The 18,992-nt window shown below is 35.3% G+C and overlaps 1 protein-coding gene across 1 annotated transcript in view; it reads left to right on the forward strand.

Moving 5' to 3' along the window:
- Nucleotides 1-18,992, forward strand: part of LOC136415819 (uncharacterized) — a 71,476-nt gene that overhangs the window by 45,727 nt on the left and 6,757 nt on the right. Inside the window, exons 3-8 of the mRNA XM_066400654.1 lie at nucleotides 2,728-2,842; nucleotides 9,329-9,489; nucleotides 10,762-10,910; nucleotides 15,939-16,193; nucleotides 16,253-16,492; nucleotides 18,715-18,943. Of these exons, the coding sequence (XP_066256751.1) occupies nucleotides 2,728-2,842; nucleotides 9,329-9,489; nucleotides 10,762-10,910; nucleotides 15,939-16,193; nucleotides 16,253-16,492; nucleotides 18,715-18,943 (1,149 nt within the window). The remainder of the gene's footprint in view (nucleotides 1-2,727; nucleotides 2,843-9,328; nucleotides 9,490-10,761; nucleotides 10,911-15,938; nucleotides 16,194-16,252; nucleotides 16,493-18,714; nucleotides 18,944-18,992) is intronic.

Here is an 18,992-nt window from a genome sequence, read left to right on the forward strand (position 1 = left end):
TTATATGAAGTTTTTTTCTGAGGCCTGAGAATGCTAAGATATCGGCTTCAGAAGATGAATAAAAAAATTTGAAAAAATTCTGTATTTCAGGAAATGCTTAACCTGGAATAATCATATTTGGGAAATATTTTTGTTTTATTGACGTCTTTATTTGTTAAAAATTTGAAGTGGCTGAAAGCTCAATAAGGGGTGGTTTAGGGATTGGTCACCCTTAAAATTATATGAATCTTTTTAACTCTAACCAAATTAACAACTAAGGTTTATCAATATGATAGTAAGTTTAATTTCATATCTTTTTATACTCTTGTACATTTTTCGAGAAGTCATTCGTTATTGAGAAAAAAATGTTTTGTGATTTGGTGTCAAAACTAATCAAATCGAGCACAACGAAATTATATTCCTCAAAAACTAAAAGGCTGTGCTCCAACTGCTCTTCAACTGTTTCGTTGCTAGGATACAGCTGTTGTTAAATCTGACATTATTCAAATTTGTGCAGATTGCAAGTTTTTCGCGGATCTTTTTTTGTTTGTAGCACTTTTGTAGTCAAAGTGGCTAGAAAATTTTCATTTCATGAACAAATTGATATGCTATGAGTATTGGGGTATTGCCAGGGTAATTGCCGAAGAAGTGTAGAAAAATATCGCAGAAGATTTCCTAATCGTATTATCCCGCATCGTGAAACGTTTGTTAATGTTGAACGGAGAGTTCGGGAAACAGGTACTCTTTACGTAAATTACGGTGGAGGACGCATTAACACAGTTACTGTAAGAAATGAAGAGCGCATTTTAGGGAATATTAAAAATGAACACCAAATCAGCACCCGACGAATATCCCGACCATTTAATATACCACAGGCCACAATCCATCGAATTATACGACGTAATTTGCTGCACACTTATCATTTTCAAAAAGTTGAAAAACTATTACCGCAAGATTTAGAGCCGAGGCTGATTTTTTGTAATTTCATGCTACACCAGAACATTCATTTTCACAAAATAATTCTCTTCACGAATAAAGCTTGCTTTACACGAAGAGAGATTCTGAGTCTGCACAACAGTCATGAATATTCAGAAGAAAATCTACATGCTACCATAACCCACCATTTCCAAAAAGAACTTAAAATAAATGTATGGACAGGTATTATAGGACATTATTTGATTGATTCGGTTATTTTACCAAACCGATTGAACGGTGAAGCCTATTTGCTTTTCTTGCAAAATACTCTGCCTAAGTTACTAGAAAATTTGCCTTTACAACTGCGTCATGAAATGTGGTTTATGCATGATGGGGCGCCTCCACATTTCAATAGGGACGTTCGAGAATTTTTAAATCAACAGTTTCCAAATCGATGGATAGGTCGTAGAAATGATTGCCCTCAACACTGGCCACCGCCATCACCAGATTTAAATAAATGTGACTTTTTCCTATGGGGGGATTTTAAAAGAATTTGTATATTTAACTCTGATTGAAACTGAGGAAGATTTGTAGAACCGCATCAACAATAAATGTACCATTATAAAGAATGACATACAGTTATTGAACAGGGTGGATTTTAACTTTCGACCAAGGGTGCATGTATGGGTAAGAAAAAATGGTAACCATTTTGAACAATATCTTTAGTGTTTATTTTATTTTAATAATAATTTGTTTCAAATATCATTAAATTTTGAATAAATTTTATTTAATATTTATTAATAATGAGACCACGTTTTAGTTATCGTTTGCAAAATCCTTCTAAATAAGAATATTGACGAGCTATGATTAAGTTCATAGTTTACTATTATAAAAGTACTATTTTTGTTTGATTTGATTAGTTTTGACACCAAATTGGAGCAAAGCCTTTTAGTTTTTGAGGAATATAATTTCGTTGTGCTCGATTTGATTAGTTTTGACACCAAATCACAAAACATTTTTTTCTTAATAATGAATGACTTCTCGAAAAATGTACAAGAGTATACAAAGATATGAAATTAAACTTACTATCATATTGATAAACCTTAGTTGTTAATTTGGTTAGAGTTAAAAAGATTCATATAATTTTAAGGGTGACCAACCCCTAAACTACCCCTTATTGAGCTTTCAGCCACTTTAAATTTTTAACAAATAAAGACGTCAATAAAACAAAAATATTTCCCAAATATGATTATTCCAGGTTAAGCATTTCCTGAAATACAGAATTTCTTAAAATTTTTTATTCATCTTCTGAAGCCAATATCTCAGCAACCGCAGGTCTCAGAAAAAAACTTCATATAAAAAATCGACATGTATTGAGGTCCTCTACACGCACCTGTTCTGTGTCGGTTGCGTTGCGAATCACCCTGTATTACTGTGCTACAAATTTCCAATTCTGGTGATTATTTCGACCGAAAACCGTAGTAGAAAGATTTCTTAAGACATTCTTAAGTTATCACCCTAGATCCAAGAATAAAGTAAACTTCCAAGTTAACCAAACGTTCGGCAATTTTTATTGCCTTCTTTGAGGCTATAGAGAAACCAGTAGTCGGAAAAAGATGAGTGAAGATGGTGAATGAAACCCTCCTAAAATTATTCTTGCAGATAGCTGTAATCGATAATGTTTTAATTCTGCTGTCGATTATTTCTCATTACCTTTAAATTCCATTGTAAATAACTCATAACTACCGTTATATTCACTTTTCGAGTGTGCCCGAAGAGATCTTAATAATCTAGACAATGATAATAATGCATTAAGTAGGTTTTTTCTTCCAGCTGACACTTCGTCCCAATATGATGCAATTAGGGCCTACCTCAAAGAACTTGACATAACTGAAAAAGTATGGATAGGTCTATCAAAACCACCAGATAACTCTAACTTCATTTGGACGTAAGTATTATACCTTCTAATATAATTTTAATATTATACTTTAACTTGTTAAATGCTTCAAATAAAAGCATTAATATTTATATCCCGCAAGCAGCCTTTTGCCGAGGCACGAATATTGACCTCCATGAATAAATTCCCTCAGACCCTCAAGTAAAATCAGATTATTTTCAAATTCAGGAAAACTTTTCCTGTAATTAAATTTGAAAGTTTAATGAAGAGGAAAGATGACTTTCAAATTGCCAATAAATATCTTCGAATGCGAAAAAGTTGGCAAATGCTAGTTTTTTTTTAACATTCGTCGACGCAGTTAGAATAAAAAGGTAATAAACTAGTGATTAATTCCATTTAAATTCGATTAAAAAATTCTTTTGTGGACGGCTCTATAAGAATATAGCAATTTTACATCTGTGTGTAATCACGTGAGAAAGATTATCAATCCCCATGTTGCAACAAATGCTATCAACCGTGATAGAATGTGTATTCTATCACGCTCTATTAGTTATAAATCCGAAATACCCCAAGCCTCCGCAAATACAATGTCTCCCTCCGGAATACTCAATAGGCTTTGAATTTTTGTATAAATCATGAAACGTCAAAATATTATAGATTTTGTTATTAATTATACAGACTAACAAAAAAACTGTTTCTATTGACTGAGCATTAATACATTTGTTCAATTTATGCAAAATCGATTACTAGTTTTGATGATAGTTATCTAATTTAACTAAATATTTCAATTGTTAATCTTTGATGCACTATTTTGTTATAGGCAGCCATGTATACACAAAATCAACAAAAACGATATTGTTACTCTTCATACTTAACGCTTGTGGTGGGCCGCATTCACGCGCATCAAACAATGAGCAATATTTGTGGTCGGCGCTATATCTTAACAAAATATAATTCTACTAAAACACCCCCTTCGCTCACGAGTTAAGAAATTCTATTATTAACCGCCTTCATTAATGCACTTATTGGTTATAAAACCATTATTTTACGTCTGTACTTTAATTGTTATGTTCAGATTTATTTATGATCAAAAACAGCTGTAAACATCGTTTTTAATTAAAAAAGTTTGCTTTTGTCTGTTTTCCAATGATCAACAGATACATATTTCAGTTTTTATGGCTATTTAAAATACAGGTTTTTAATGTTTCAAGATTTGGATTAGCGTAGAAAACATCTGCGAAATTTCGCGTTTTGGTACACATTTACTGAACTTGTGCAGGCTCTTGCAATACGATGTACTTATATTCCGTAATAAGAATTTTAAACGGCCATTACGTTCTTATGGGAAGCATTCCAGGAGCGGTAGGGTTTAAATTTCTAATTCAATGGTTTTAAAAATAACATTTCAAATTTATGTTTTCTTGCAATTGAATTTTTTAATACTTTGTTTATCTATGTAAATTTAAATGCAGTTGGCACATTTAACAAATTTGTTCCATTTTGAATATAATAAAGGTGAAAAATAAAGGAGAAAAAGGAATACATTTGCAAAATCAGTATTCAATTTCTGCTACGAAAGCAAACGTTTTTAGTGAAAACATTTTTTTTATAATTAGTTAGAGAGAGAAAAGTAGGAATCAGGTTAACGATACACAGACATAAAATTCGTGTTAACCGGTATTATTTAGTAATTTAAACCCGAATTGGTTAAAAATCGACATTAATATCTTGTTATATCCTCAACATAAAGTATTATACCTGCCTATCTAAAATTGAATACCAAAGTGCAAAAGAGATAAGGGATGCTTAAAAAATAAAACAATGTGTATCATATTATGTTATGTTGTGTCATACTATAAACCCGAAATTATAGTAATCATATCTCTATATACAGGATGTCTCTAAACAGAAGATCAATCCGCTAACTGCAGGTTATATATGATTTAGATAAATCTAAATTTTGAGAATATGTAACTTATGTAACCCTATATAGATTGATATGTATCGACCCTTGTTTACGCTTTTTTACAAATTAGAATTAGTTGGTCTGTGTACCTTTTTTTATAGAGGAGAAAATCTTTATAGGTACCCAGTTTGTTGGTTAGCGACCGAGTTATATGAGATTCGTCTTACATAGGAACGCCTACCCACTAAACCTTACGCTATTCGCCATGTTTCCACTTAGAACAGCCATTAGACATTACTTCAAACGATGGTACAGACCTGTGTACCTAAATTCAAGTATTCGCGATATTTGGTGGTTCCGTACGGATTAAAACCAGATCCAGAAAAGGTTGAAGCCATTATTAATATCTCACCTCTAAAAAGCATGAATTAAAAACGTAGATTTATTGAAACCGGATCATGGAATCGAGGTACCTAATTTTTCCTCTTTGGTTCTCATTATTTCTAATTTCTCTCCAGGTAGTACGTTTAAGGTTTTCCAATACGCATTATGAAATGCCAATTCAGAAACGTCTTGGATATTTATGTATCGATCCTTGTTTACGGGTTTTCTCAAGTACGAATTAGTAGTTAATTCAGTTTTAGTGTTTTTTTGCCACGGTTAATGGAAAGGATCATAAGGCTTGTCACCATTTCTCCCTACACAGTCTTCTCACCTATTTCTTCTCAATAAATAATGCGTTTTAATAGTAATTAGTTAATTGAAAATGTAAAAAATACAGGAGTTAAATTATTAACCCTTTCAGAATACGCATTAGCAGCGAGTTAAACGTTTATGAATAAACTTGAGATAATCTATTTAAATTGCATTTACCGAATACGCATTAAAACGCAAAATGCTCTTGGGGAATTGTTTACGATTCGGATTTAAGGGAATACGCCTTCCAGGATACGTATTCAAATAATGCATAAACGTACTAATTTTTGATTCCTATTTCCCACTAAAACACTAAAAAGATCATCAAACTGAATTTGACCCCTGAGTATCATCACTCATTCATTGCCGTGAAAGAATGTCTTATCTCAGCTCCTACATTGTCAGTGAATCACTTCGACAGGACCGTTTACTTACAAACTGATACTTCTTCGTATAGATTTGATACTGCCTCAACCCAATAATTTGATGATGGAGAGAAGGCTATCTGTTATCCTATTATCTTTTAAGCTTTAGAACGGCAGGAAATGAACGATATTATTACATAGAAGGAACATCAAGCTGTAAGTTGGAGCATGTTAAAGTCCTCATGAAACAATGTTCGTTTTAGAATTACCATTGATTGTGCCACGTTCCACCATATATTGAAAGATCCTCAAGGGTCCTTCGCTTTTGAGTTAATCTCGACTTTGAGTTAATTCACTGCGAGAGAAAAAGCCACGTAGTCCCTGTTTTGCTCTCTAGATTAGTATCTGTAGACATTGAAACTGCAGCTCAGTTAAAAATAACTTAGAGAAACTGTTAGTTTTAATTGTCAGTTCAGTTAAAATTAACAGCTTCTGTTTTCGTCCGAACCTTTAATAAAGAGTGATTGTTATTTTCTGTTCATTTTAACTGAGAATAGCGTGCAATTCCACCGCTTCAGCAACCCCTCGTGTGTGAAAGGAACTATTAGCAATTTGCCTCAAAGGTATAGAATATAATAAAGAAAATATAAAATAAAAATTAGCACCAATTATTTTCCTTATGTTTTTACCATTTTCGCAGTTTGATGTTCCGGTCATAATAATGTACTTCACAGCCTTGGCATATAAAATTTTATTTATTCGGAGCAAGAGCGAAGATTCCTTAATCGGAAGTAAAAATACAGATGCGAGCTCTTAATGAGACCAGAAGGGATTAAAACAAACCACTTCACTAATTTAACAATCTCTTCCTTTTTTAGCAGTGATGCTACGATAAATCTGAGTAAATGTCATTTGAAATTTCCTCTGCTGTTCTTTCAGCTCAGATCTGACGCGTTCATTCAATTAACCAACACTAATGAGTAAAACGAGATTATAAAATCAGTCCCATTTTGTCGGGAAAAAGAATCGTTTCGAGCAGGAAAAGAAAATTAGATAGAAGTGCAAAAAGTTCTGGTTAATGATCACGATGATTAAAGTCCTTTCCTGGTTTTGATTATATCTCTCCTAAAAGTAAAAAACTAGGATTAGAGCAAGTTCTCATAAACGCTACGCGCTAGTTATCTAGAAAAATTTCTGCACATGCTGTCAAATTGAATCTGCATAGATCTATCTTTTCCTAATTCCAATCCCTCAAAAATGTTAAATTGAATCAATCAATAAAAAAATTAAAAAAATTGCTCTAGAACAATGATCTAGAAGAATTGGATGTAATATCGTTTTTTGGAGTTTTGTTCCCCCTTTTTAGCCAATATGAGACACTAATCCATGGCGGCGATATTAAAACGAAGTGACATCACCACGTCTTATGTCTTTTGTCTTATGCCAAATATGTCAAATCACGGATTGTCACGTTATATATCACATTTTTTCCAATTTTTATCTCATAACTAATTATTTACTTATTTAGAAAGAATAATATTAAAATACAGGTGTATATATGAGGCATCACTGCGACAAAATGAAATAGTTGTAACCACAAAATACGACTAATTTTAGTGGAATAATGCCAATTATTTACTACATCCAGATTTTTCGAGATCATTTATCTAGGTCAAACACGCTAATTGAGATATCGAGGGGAATGCTGAAAATATGATGTAATATAATATGGATTCACCCTCAGATAACCTAACTTAGAAATATTTAACAATACACCATACACGTGTATTAATGACTAGAGTCTAGTGGGGGTTATCAACGCTCATTAATATACGTGCTTGCTCCTGGTTCTTTACCTAGGAAGTGCGGAAAGTGATACTTCACTATACGCTGATTGCAATTGACCGAACGACTCGAAGCGGAGTTCGGTCAGCCATTGAGTGCGGTAAATACACTTTCGGAGGTGTTAATTAAATAGAAGATTTATTTTCTGCGAGAAACAGTTTAAGTTTGAAATTTTTAGTGTTTACGTACGTAGGTACAGTGAATGTGGAATAATTAATAAAATTACAAAATGAAAATTTGCAAGCAAATCTGCTGTGCAGTCATTCCAATAGTTTCAACTGATTATTACAGATAAATAGAGAATTAAATCGAGTATAAATTGCCACTAAATTCTCACGTGTTAGGTATAATATTTTTCCTTTCAGCGCATGTGTGTTAAAAATTTTGATTACACAACGTAAAGAACATTGATATCAGTTGATTCACTTTTAAATCAGAGATAACGACTCGACATTGAAGAAATTTATATCTGTCTCGTTAGACATTTTTGTGAATGGTTTGTCGGTGTAGAAATAGCATTGCCAGAGACACCGAATCGAAACGTACGTGTAAAATATATTTCATTGCGAGTCCGGAAAATGCATTTCGGACGTGTATTGGAGGATCCTTTTGATTATTAGATTCTGAATTTTATTGGAAGCCCGGAAAGTGGCATTTTTCTGTGCGCTACGGGAGAGGTGAATTTCTCGTCTCCTTAAGCGAACGATGTATTTTCGGTAGAACTCACTCGGAACTGAACTAGCTGGGAAACACTAATTTTCTTCATCGTATAATGAACTGAAATATTGCAGGCGTTCCGTAAATAAAATTTCATTTTTCATATCTAATGACATCCAAAGATTTATCAGGATTATGGCTAGATGCAGGTCAAACTAACGTGGCTCCAAAATTTAAAAATAGCCACCATAGTTCCATATTCATGGAAAAATAGCACATCGACTCAAAACACGTGATGCCTTCTATCCAATTCGTTACGTATTCCAACGAAATAGGAATTATTAATTATCCGAAAATGGATTTGAATGGGAGCTTTCGAGATTTCATTAGTACCCCATTATTCCCAACTTGTCCAAAGCTGCCTGATTGTCCACGTGGAAAACTGCAAAGTACAGCAACTCCTACACTGAAGAGCGCTATTGTAATACGTGAACTAAATTTAAGGAGCGCATTCCAGTATAAGGAAATAGCAAGCCTTGTGTCGCAGTTGGAAATCAGCGAAATTGAAGATTATCAAAAATTCATAGATCCTGACCAAGTTTGCTATATACAATTCTCATGGGGCACTGTTAGAATCCCAAAAGCTCGCCTTCAAAGCCGGTTCTGATAGTTAAATAATTCCTATTTCGTTGGAAAATGTAAGAAACTGAATAGAAAGCATCGCGTCATTTATGTTTGTGCCATTTCTCCGTGTATGTGAAAATATAGGAACTTTTGGAGGTTCTTTAAAGTTTTGACCAATTTTGGTTTTCCTTGCATCTGACTATAAACCTAATAAATCTTTAGGTGCCGTTAGAGATGAATAGCGCAGTAATGTTTCCGGAACACCTATAATTCACGTAGACCTGATAAATAAAGTTAAATCCATATATGGATGATCTAAAACTTCCCTACAATATAAACGTGTTTTTATATTAACCCACATTTTAAGAAAATCCATCGAGGACGTAGTTCCTTTTGAAATGAATGGCTTGTATATGAATTTCTAGAATTTCCCATCGCTTTTAGGGATATTCGTGCATTGTCTGGAGAAGGTCACTGGCAAGAGTCGTTGCCAATTGGAGACAGTCAGTCGTTGTGTGCCGTAATGGACCCCGCAGCCGACTTTTTGTGGCGAGCTCTGCCGTGTGGTGGACCCGAAGTGGCCGCTTTCATTTGCGAATTGCCAAGTAAGTGCCCCCGTTTATTTAAAGCGAAATTAAGATTAATGACATGTCACTTGCACTTTTTACGACCATGTTTTGGATGTCTCATTCAAGAAGATAGCTCAAATTTAATATGATGTATTACGCCAAAGGAAAAAAATCTGGCATATTCAATAGTGAGAAATTTTTTCAAAAACAAATAATTTTACGTGCTTATTTTATACACCTCTTTGCATGCAATGGATTCAAAGAAGTAAATCATTGTTGTTAAAAATCGAGAATTTTATATTCATTAAGCCGTTTTCCGCCTCATTACTGAGAAATGCAAGTTTTTTTTTCATACAAAGCCCTTTGAAACTTAAGTTGATTTTCCAGGTATGAGAAGACAGCTTCTAAAACTTGCTTTGAAAACTTATATAAAACTTTTACCCTTTTTTGCGCTTTCTAGGCGCTGAGCTCTCTTTGAAAATGGAATTATTTTCTTAACTACCCAAAAAATTATGTAGTGTATAAAGAACTAATATCATATATGAAATTTCTCATTAACAATTATTATCCGTACGAGAAGGTAGCACTTAAATATTGGAAATTTCTTGAGCATGCCATAGAAAAACGTGATAACGTAATAATATTAAAATACAAAGCGGCTCTAAACTAAACATTAGTTTTTGAGGAAAAGAGCTATAAATAAAAAAAAAATGTAAAAATGAAACACAAATTTAGTTTAATAGGAAATAAACAATAAAAAAACTTGTGTATTCTTCTCAATTTTCTTGTACCATATATGTTATGTAAAATAACTGCCTAAAGAGACCTTTCAAAAGAACGAAATTTGCGGCATTTGCGCGTATCCGGAAACTTTTAAATTTATCATGTTTTAATATTTGCCATGATAAACTTTGTTGACCCACGGGCAACATGTACTAAAAGAAAATCTTAAGCTTTTACTTAACATCCCTTTTTAGGAAATTTTACCTCTATTTCCGGATAATCATCAATCAGGGCAAGCGCCATTTTTATCATACCGAGCAGCTTACACATATTGCTCCATCGAGGCTCCATCACTTTTCTTCGTTTTACTTGGAATTTCAGACTTTTAGATATAGGGACAAATCATCGGAAGTTTACAAACTTGATGGTATATTTTATAATAAAACTCGAGTGTCGTTTTAGCTATTTCCTTCAATGTCGCCCGCGATGATTTATAAAGTTTTCTCACATTTTTAGTCTTGTATGTATTTCAAGAAAGCAGTGTTCTTCCCACATCTGAGCATGTATTATTTACTTTCCATAAAGTTCCGTCTTGGGCACTGGGCCCCCAGGGATGTTTGCTGACCGAACTGCCCTCTTTGACAGTATTGTATGTGCCTGAACAAGCCGCCCTCGAGCTGACCTCAGACTGCGGCTTGGACGGCACAAAGAGAATCGCTTGCAAGGGAAATGCGGTAAGTTTTATACAAGAATGAAAAAAAAATACTTCTGACTGTTACACTGCTAATAACAACTTCCAATCGTTTAGGTTTATTTTCAGTCGCGCTTAACTTGTAGGGGAATTGTTACATGTCCTGTTTCTCTAAACTTCTCGCCGCAAAGTAAATATTTCAACCTTGTTCTATCTACAAAGTTTATTCTGCCCCAGGCTCGTTGAAAACGTGAGTTGACAAATTCTGGTTTTTCCAACCAAGTAATTTTGTTGTGGAAGTTGCAAACTTTGTACTTACGTCCGCTCTGCGGTCACCTAATATTTACTCCAGGGGCGAGTCTTAAAAGACTTGTTAAAATTACTGAGATTTGCTGGATTTTAAAACGTTTTCCAGGGTGAAGTAAAACATATAGTTAAAAACAACGTAACGTAAACCACCCGCGATGTCTCTGATAATCGCGTAAGACAATTACATTATGTATATACAGTTTTCTCACATTGAGACGTCGACGTGACGTTCGCCTCGACTAATTTGAACCATACGTCTAGAGCAAGCGTCCGACGTTAGATTGACGTCGCAGGGACATCTCACCACAACTTCCATTAAGACGTTATTGCACCCTAATTTAGAGCCATTTCGATCTCGGTGCACAGCGAATGGGAAGACGGAAAAATGCAATTTAGGATCTCAATTCAGACAAAAAAATACCTATAGCACAAGTTAATGATATATTTTTTTAATACTATCGTTCTAGGAATTATCATTATCTTTTTTGTGGTTATTTCTCCACTAATAAAAAAACACTCGTTCTTTTCTACAACGTAGAAGTAACTGGCGAAATACTCGAAAGCCGAAGCATTTCCTCTAAAGTTACCGACTTTATGCCGCTAGCGACTGCATGCAGGCAGCTTAGCCCGTCGGCCTATCAGGTTGAGATGGCGCTAATATTTTCGCGGCAAAAATGAGATGCCTAAGCTGCTCATGGGCTAGGCCGGGGGTTTGTGCCGCCGGCCTAGCCCAGTTTGGAGTAGCTCCGCCTTAAGAACAAAAATCAATATCGTATATATCTTATTTCCCCTAAGCTGCTGTCCCCGTGTATCAGTGAAACTCGAACAGTCGGTAAAATAACCACCAAAGGCCTCATCAAACCAAAACTTGTTTCATCCTGGCACAAAACTCATGCTCAACAAAGCATGGCTATCTAATAAATCCTGCGATGCATCTCTGCTGGAAATCTGGGTCACAAAAATAAAATCGCATGCGTCATAAAATATCTTAAGGTAGAGTAAGCTACGGCGTTTCATATAGTGCAATGTCTACACTTCCTCAAAGCAAAACTTGTGAATCCCTTTATAAGGACGCCATGCCTACTTTGCATACATATTTCAGCTATTTTACTTTGGGAGATGTGTTGTTTTGATGAACGACGACGAGTAGACGTGTTGTGATACGAAGTATAAGCTTAATCATTAATAATGTCAGCAGCATTGTCAGCAATATTGTTTTCTTGCAGATGAGTCTAATGTGCTGAAATTTATTGTGTTTGAGCAGCCAGTGACCATTCTAAGCCTCTCAAGTACAATATTTCCACCTGCGCTTAACAAGATTACTCAATGTATTCCTACATCTCACCAAAAATGCTTCGTGCTCTGTATTACCCACGATGATATAAAATACGCTTTGCAATCCCTTATCTTGCCAAATAAAATGGCAAACAAAGAGCTTTTTGAAGTCATTCATGCGAGCGACGATATTTCTGTTTGCTGGCCATGCCGCATGGGCTATGCTATCGATAAATTGAAAAAATCAGTGTGAACTTTCGGTGCGATTTTAATCTCCAGGAAAATGCATTTGTAAATGTACAGGACTGAAATTTCCCTCACATATTTCCACGATTTAAATGGTCTCAGGGAAGGCCGAAAAAGGCACTTTTTGTCGGCCGACAGTTGCTTAATATACATAAAGACATACATGAGTGCGCCCATTCACCGATTTTCAATCGGCCGATAAATGCATGCACATGAATATGCACCCCGATTATGACCAAATCGTCCGCCGACATAAAGTCGGCTAGTCTGCGGGGATCCTAAGGGCTGTCGAAGCCTTTAGGATCATTTATCGGCTAACACTCTAGTCACTGACTTAATTTACACGAAGACATAAGTTTGTCTGCACATTATTTGATTTTAAATTGGCCTAAAAAAATTTGATGGTTAGCACGATTACATGCCTACTAAACAATCTGCCGACTATCGGCCAACAGTACAACTTAAAACTAAGCGCGCATGAACGATTTTCTGTTCGGCCGATTTAAGAGTCGGGCACCAACGGCAATACATTTATAATCTTAATCGCGCGCATGAACAACTGAAAAATAGGCCGATTAGAAAATCTCTATATATATAGTTTTTAACGGAGTCACGTACAAGAGCCCGATTTTACTCGATTTATCGACACCTATCGTGAAATAGAATAAACAGAACACTGACATAAACCCTTCGTATTGCTTGGTTTAATGTTTATCGTTTCGTAACGTGCCCTTATGCTGCACCTATGTACATCACCATTTTTTAGCAAAATCCTCGGCATAGTCAGATTTCAATGTCCATTATTTTCAAAAACTCGTGGCCCTCCATAATGAACTTGGCACTCCTTTTCTTCGTAAAAAGTAGGTTTTTTTTGTTTTTTCTGTTGCGTAATTGAAGGAGTAAAGCAATAACACACGCGATTCCTATAAAATCCATTTGGTTTATTTCCTCGCCGATAATAAAATCGGACTATTCCGCGGGCATATTGAACCAACCGATAAAAAATCGGCCGATAAATAATCGGACCCAAAAATTCGGTCGATACTTTAATCGCTCATGCGCGCCTCGTCCAAATGAAATTCTGAATAATAACATTCTGTTCAGGAATCTATTATACCACAAACTTAATATTCGGTTGTTTCGAACACGTGAACACTGAACACAATGACATGAAAAATGAAGTGGAATTATCAGCTGGCAATTGGTGTCAAATTCATGGTCCAGTAATTTTATCCAAATAATTCAATAAGCGCACTCCCGAATTTTGACTACATGATTTGCTTCACAAATTCGATACGGTGGCATCGGATTTCAAGAGAGAACAACTGTAACCCCTGAGTATCCATTTTGCTGGACATGAAACACTAGAGACTAGTGGACAATATCTGTTTTAAATTGTAATTTAAAATATTTAATAACTACCGCACGCAGCGGATAGAGTAGAACGTTTTGGAGGTTTTATAAAGGAGGACTTCCGGGTTTTGATTATACACTTTATGCTAGCTGCGAGATCGCTTTTAGTCCTGGAAGATAGCCCCAGATGTGTCCTTTCCGGTGCAGCCATGCAAAAGAGTCTAAGAATTTCAAATAACGGGGCTATTGCGATTACAAGCGAGCCATCCAAGCGCAAAAATTTCGCAAGAATTGGGAGCTTCTCACGATTTCCCCATTCGACCGATTTCAACACTGAACAATGAACTTCTGTAGGCCCCCGAGGTCTCCGATCCTCCAAAATACGTCTCAACTCAACTTGCATACTTCGAATATTCTACGCCATTGCTCCGGTCCCTCTCATCGGACCGGCTCTCGTGGACAACACAAGAAAGATCAAACATTTCTCTTTCGAATGGGTCTCCTGGGCATCTCGCAGCCCAGGCAAAATGGAAATTATAGCGGATAATTAAGTAAAAAATATATGCATTTTTAGAAAATTTCCGGTTCATGGTCCTTGCGGAGCCTGACACTGATTATAAGAGTTTCGCCTTCTTTGGTTTTTATTAGCTGTAACTTAGTTACAACTAATTAAAAATCACAGTAGTTCGGCTTCTAAAGCAGTCAGCTTATTCCCTTTCAGGTGTCAGGTAAAAATTCAATTGTGCCAGCAAATCTCCTGTTATAAAAGAACTCCTTACAGTTTCATAGCCTTGACCTACCTCCAAGAAAAACGTGCCCTCTTTGACTTTATGCAATTGTGAGGCTTTAGCGTTAGGTTTTACTGTTAACTCTATTATTTATTCCTCGTTTTAGTGAAATGACTATTTAAAAGCCGCTTTAAATAAAAAAACTGAAACGTACTTTAAGTTCTGTAATGTTCTTTTAATGTAAGTAGTTGCAATTAGCATTACCGAGAAAACCGCTCTTAATATTTCACTTAATATATACAACATCAGCAAGGCAAATATTGATGTTTCTAATAACGTTGAAGGCATATCATAATCCAATATTAGTTTGTCTGAAATTGAATTTGTTTGAATTGAATTCCTGTAAGGAAACTGTATTTATTTAGTTGATGAGTTTATTCGATGGGAGTGTGTATGAATGGTGCTAAAATTTCGTGCCTTTATCTTTTTCTGCTAGTACGGACCTGACCCTCATGATAAAACCATTCAAGTGCAATCCTGAGGATGCAGAAACACGCCTTCAGAAAATCATTTGAAAATCGTCATCACTCCATAATAGTTGATCTGTGAAAAAATTGTGTTTTTACAATTGAGCATTAGAACATGTGATGAAATTTTTGTGCGCATGCATGGTTTTCCTACGGTCTGACATTACCGATGCATAACTGATACTGGCACATGTCACACTGAAACGTTCTAATTCAGTTGTTTTGTATTTTGACAATTGACAAATGCCTAGAAAAAATATCTCAATATCAGACGACAATTAAAAATATTCAGACTTGAAGAAACATTTTAATCTGAAGTTGAAAAACCTACTTCCAGCCATTAAAATACCTAAAAATTAAAACATACAGAAATGCGACTTTCAAACTTTACAGAACTGAAAATTAAAAAAAAAATTAAAATGGTTTGGACACTCTGAAAATATGACTGTTAAGGTGGAAAAACATATTCAACTAAGAGTGGTTGCTGTCTCAAATAATTCAAACACTTCATCCATTTGAAAATTAGAAATATCCCAATTTCTTTTTTTTACCCCAAAATGCGCATTTTATGCTCTAGCAATATACGAATAAATCATGCCACTAAGCTACCTCAAAGAATCTCCTTATTTTCAGAATCACGAAGAGATGCTGAAACAGCTTACATGTGTCATCTTGAGCGAGGATATAGACGACGACAAGTCAACGAAAACTTCCACGTTGGATTACGCCGAGACTTCCACATGGGATGATAACTCGATCGGAGATGGCAAAACGACTAAAAGTTGGACCTCGAACACAATTATTGGAGAATACGGTATGCCGACACGTCATAGACGAGAAACGGAGGATTCGTTAATCCCTCTATCGACAAAAAGTTCTGTCAAAAGGGTAAGTTTTATTTCCGTGGTGATTTTTCGTTCGATTCACGAATATAAGACGATTATCAGGTTTGGACAAACGATGTGTCGTGGCAGGACACACATAAGGAGAAAACGGTCTTAACTACTGAGCAGACCTTCGCAGGACATCCGCATTGGACCACCCCCGCAGCTACTGAACTTTCTGACATGTCGAACACTGGAAGAGACACTACTGCTGAGAGTATCTCTGTTACAGGCTTTAACAGTGTCGAATCTGATAAAGAGGGTACTACATTCACACTTGCGGGGGAGCAATACAAAATAAAGGTAAAGTAATATGGTCCCCATGTTTTTGACTTTAGAAAAGCAATCTCAGAAACTCGCGTGGAAAAATTTAGAACCCACAGCAGTCGGAAAAAATAACAGATAAAACTTGCTAAAGCTTCACCAAAGGAGCGAAATTACTTCTCACTTTTAGTGAATTTATCCAAGGACTAGTGCAATCCCATAATTTCTGTGCTAAACCTGGATTCGAAAGTTTCCGAAGGGGATTTTCCTTCATAAATCTAGTGTCGGGGATCCAGAATTAAACGAGACGTCTACGCCAAATAGCTAGGGTGACATTGGCGATAACGCGTAAAGGGCCCAGATAAAGATAGGGCCAATGTGTAATATATATGTTTGAGCCTTGCTCAAAAGCTAATTTCGGGGCTCACATGTTTCTTGTATCCAATTCCATCCATATTTTCCTCTGTGGTGCAAATATTAAATTCCATTTTGCAGAGAGCGGATATTACCAGGTATTTTAATTAATCAAATAACATAATAATATAAAATATGTTAAATGATATTATCAGGGAAGGGGGTGGGTGAGGGTTGCCTTACATACGTATTTGTCTAATTCGAAACGGTTATGACCAAATAATTTATTATAATTGTTCAACATAGGATTTCGCGTGTTAAAATTTTAATCCCATTTTAATCTTTGTCCTACTAGAGTAAAAGCTATAGAATTGTACAGTATGTTAATTAAGCACTACTAACTACTTTACATTAGTTATCAAGTAGTTCGTCAATCAATTGAGTCAAAAAATTTGCTAAAAGTCCTAAAAAACGCGATGACCTTCAAGCTGGTACCTTTTCACGCCCCTTGCCTATTGAAAATTGATGCCATTTTAAAATGATGAGTAAAAGCTCTAAACTTTTAGTAGCGAGAAGCATAAAAATATGCAAATTTAAAAAAAAAACATTTTTTAGGACTATTTAGATATTTTTTGAGTCAATTAATACATTAGCGTAAATTTACTAGTTCTAAATTATAATAACATTTTGCAAGTTTCATAACTTTAACTCTAATGGAACAGAGCTTAACGTGAGATTAAAATTTTCACACGTGAAATCCTATGTTACATGTTTAGCAAAACCCACTGTATAAAATACATGTTTCATAATACCATTGGCGCCCAGAGGCATTACCGACTCGGGGCTTTGCTCCTCCTTTTACAAGCATGAATTTTTGGCGCGCCAATGTGCGGTATTATAGAACTTGTATACTAATGCAATATTGTCTTATTAAATACATTTTAGTGATTAGTTTTGCCCCATTTTTGGAATTATGTTGGTATGTCGTAAAAACCCAATAGAATATTCATCATAAGTTTGAACAGAAAAAATAGATTTATGCTAGTAGCACACCATGCGTTCAAATCGTAATCAGTTAAATAACCGGCTAATAATGACAGGTATATGGATCATTATTTACCTAGTGAGGTAACGAAGAAGTTGGCTGCAATGCCACAATCATGTTCACTACTGTTTTACTTATAGTTGCCTTGTAAAAATTTATAGTCGCTAATCATAAGTATTAACATGTTATTTTCGCTCAGTTCTCTTTCCGTCCAGGGCTGTCCAGCGAACAAATGCCTCCAATATGTCGAGACCGATTGAGGCGAGTGAAAAGATCTAAATGGGAAAAAATTTAGTTTATGGACCTGTATGCAGGGCTGAAAGCGCTCTTTTTTCCTCACTATTATCGTTGAGAAATCGCTACTGTCGCATATTCTAAATTATGACCTGGAATTCTTGTTTCCGATCTGGAAAGAAAGCTTAATATCCAACAGACTTATGACCCATAGGAGTCGCCACGTTCTACTACGTTTCAACACGATTTCCAGCTAAAAAAAATCCATCATTGATTTTTTCCAACAAAAGGCCCTTAATACTGTCCATTTAATCAGGCGGGCATTTTGATAATTTACAGTAAATGTAAGAATTCTATTGTTTGCCTGTTTTGTCACATTGTTGTATATATTAATTTTTTATTACTCCAGAGGGTTGATATTTCGTATGGATCGGTGAGTTTAGAGCACTCCTAGTGCGGGCTTGCCAAGTTGTGCAATTCTCCCTAGAATTAGAGAATTTATATGTCCACCAGTAGATTTTCCCAAGGTTTTCCTAAATTAACAACCTTTATCTCTTCCCACACTGTATATAAAAATGAATAGTTAACATTTTTTGCAGTAACATACGTTTGTAAACCTTGTTTATAGCCTGCACATGAGTCGGCCACCGAAAGGTTATCGAAATTAGAGCAAGCCACTACATCAAAAGCATCAGAAAATTCTCTACAGATGCACAGCACCCCAGATCAAGCATTCCCAATAAATTCAAATGTGATGACTACTGAGGATTCGAGCACTACTGCCACACAAGACAGCAATGCTGGAGACTATCCCAGTGCAATTAATCAGGGCCAATTATTCAGTATCATCGAGAATGGTAAAAATATCATTGTAAGTTGGTAAAATTACACATAACTGGTATTATT

This window comes from Euwallacea similis, chromosome 21 (assembly GCF_039881205.1).
Source record: "Euwallacea similis isolate ESF13 chromosome 21, ESF131.1, whole genome shotgun sequence".
NCBI classification, from domain to species: Eukaryota; Metazoa; Arthropoda; class Insecta; order Coleoptera; family Curculionidae; genus Euwallacea; species Euwallacea similis.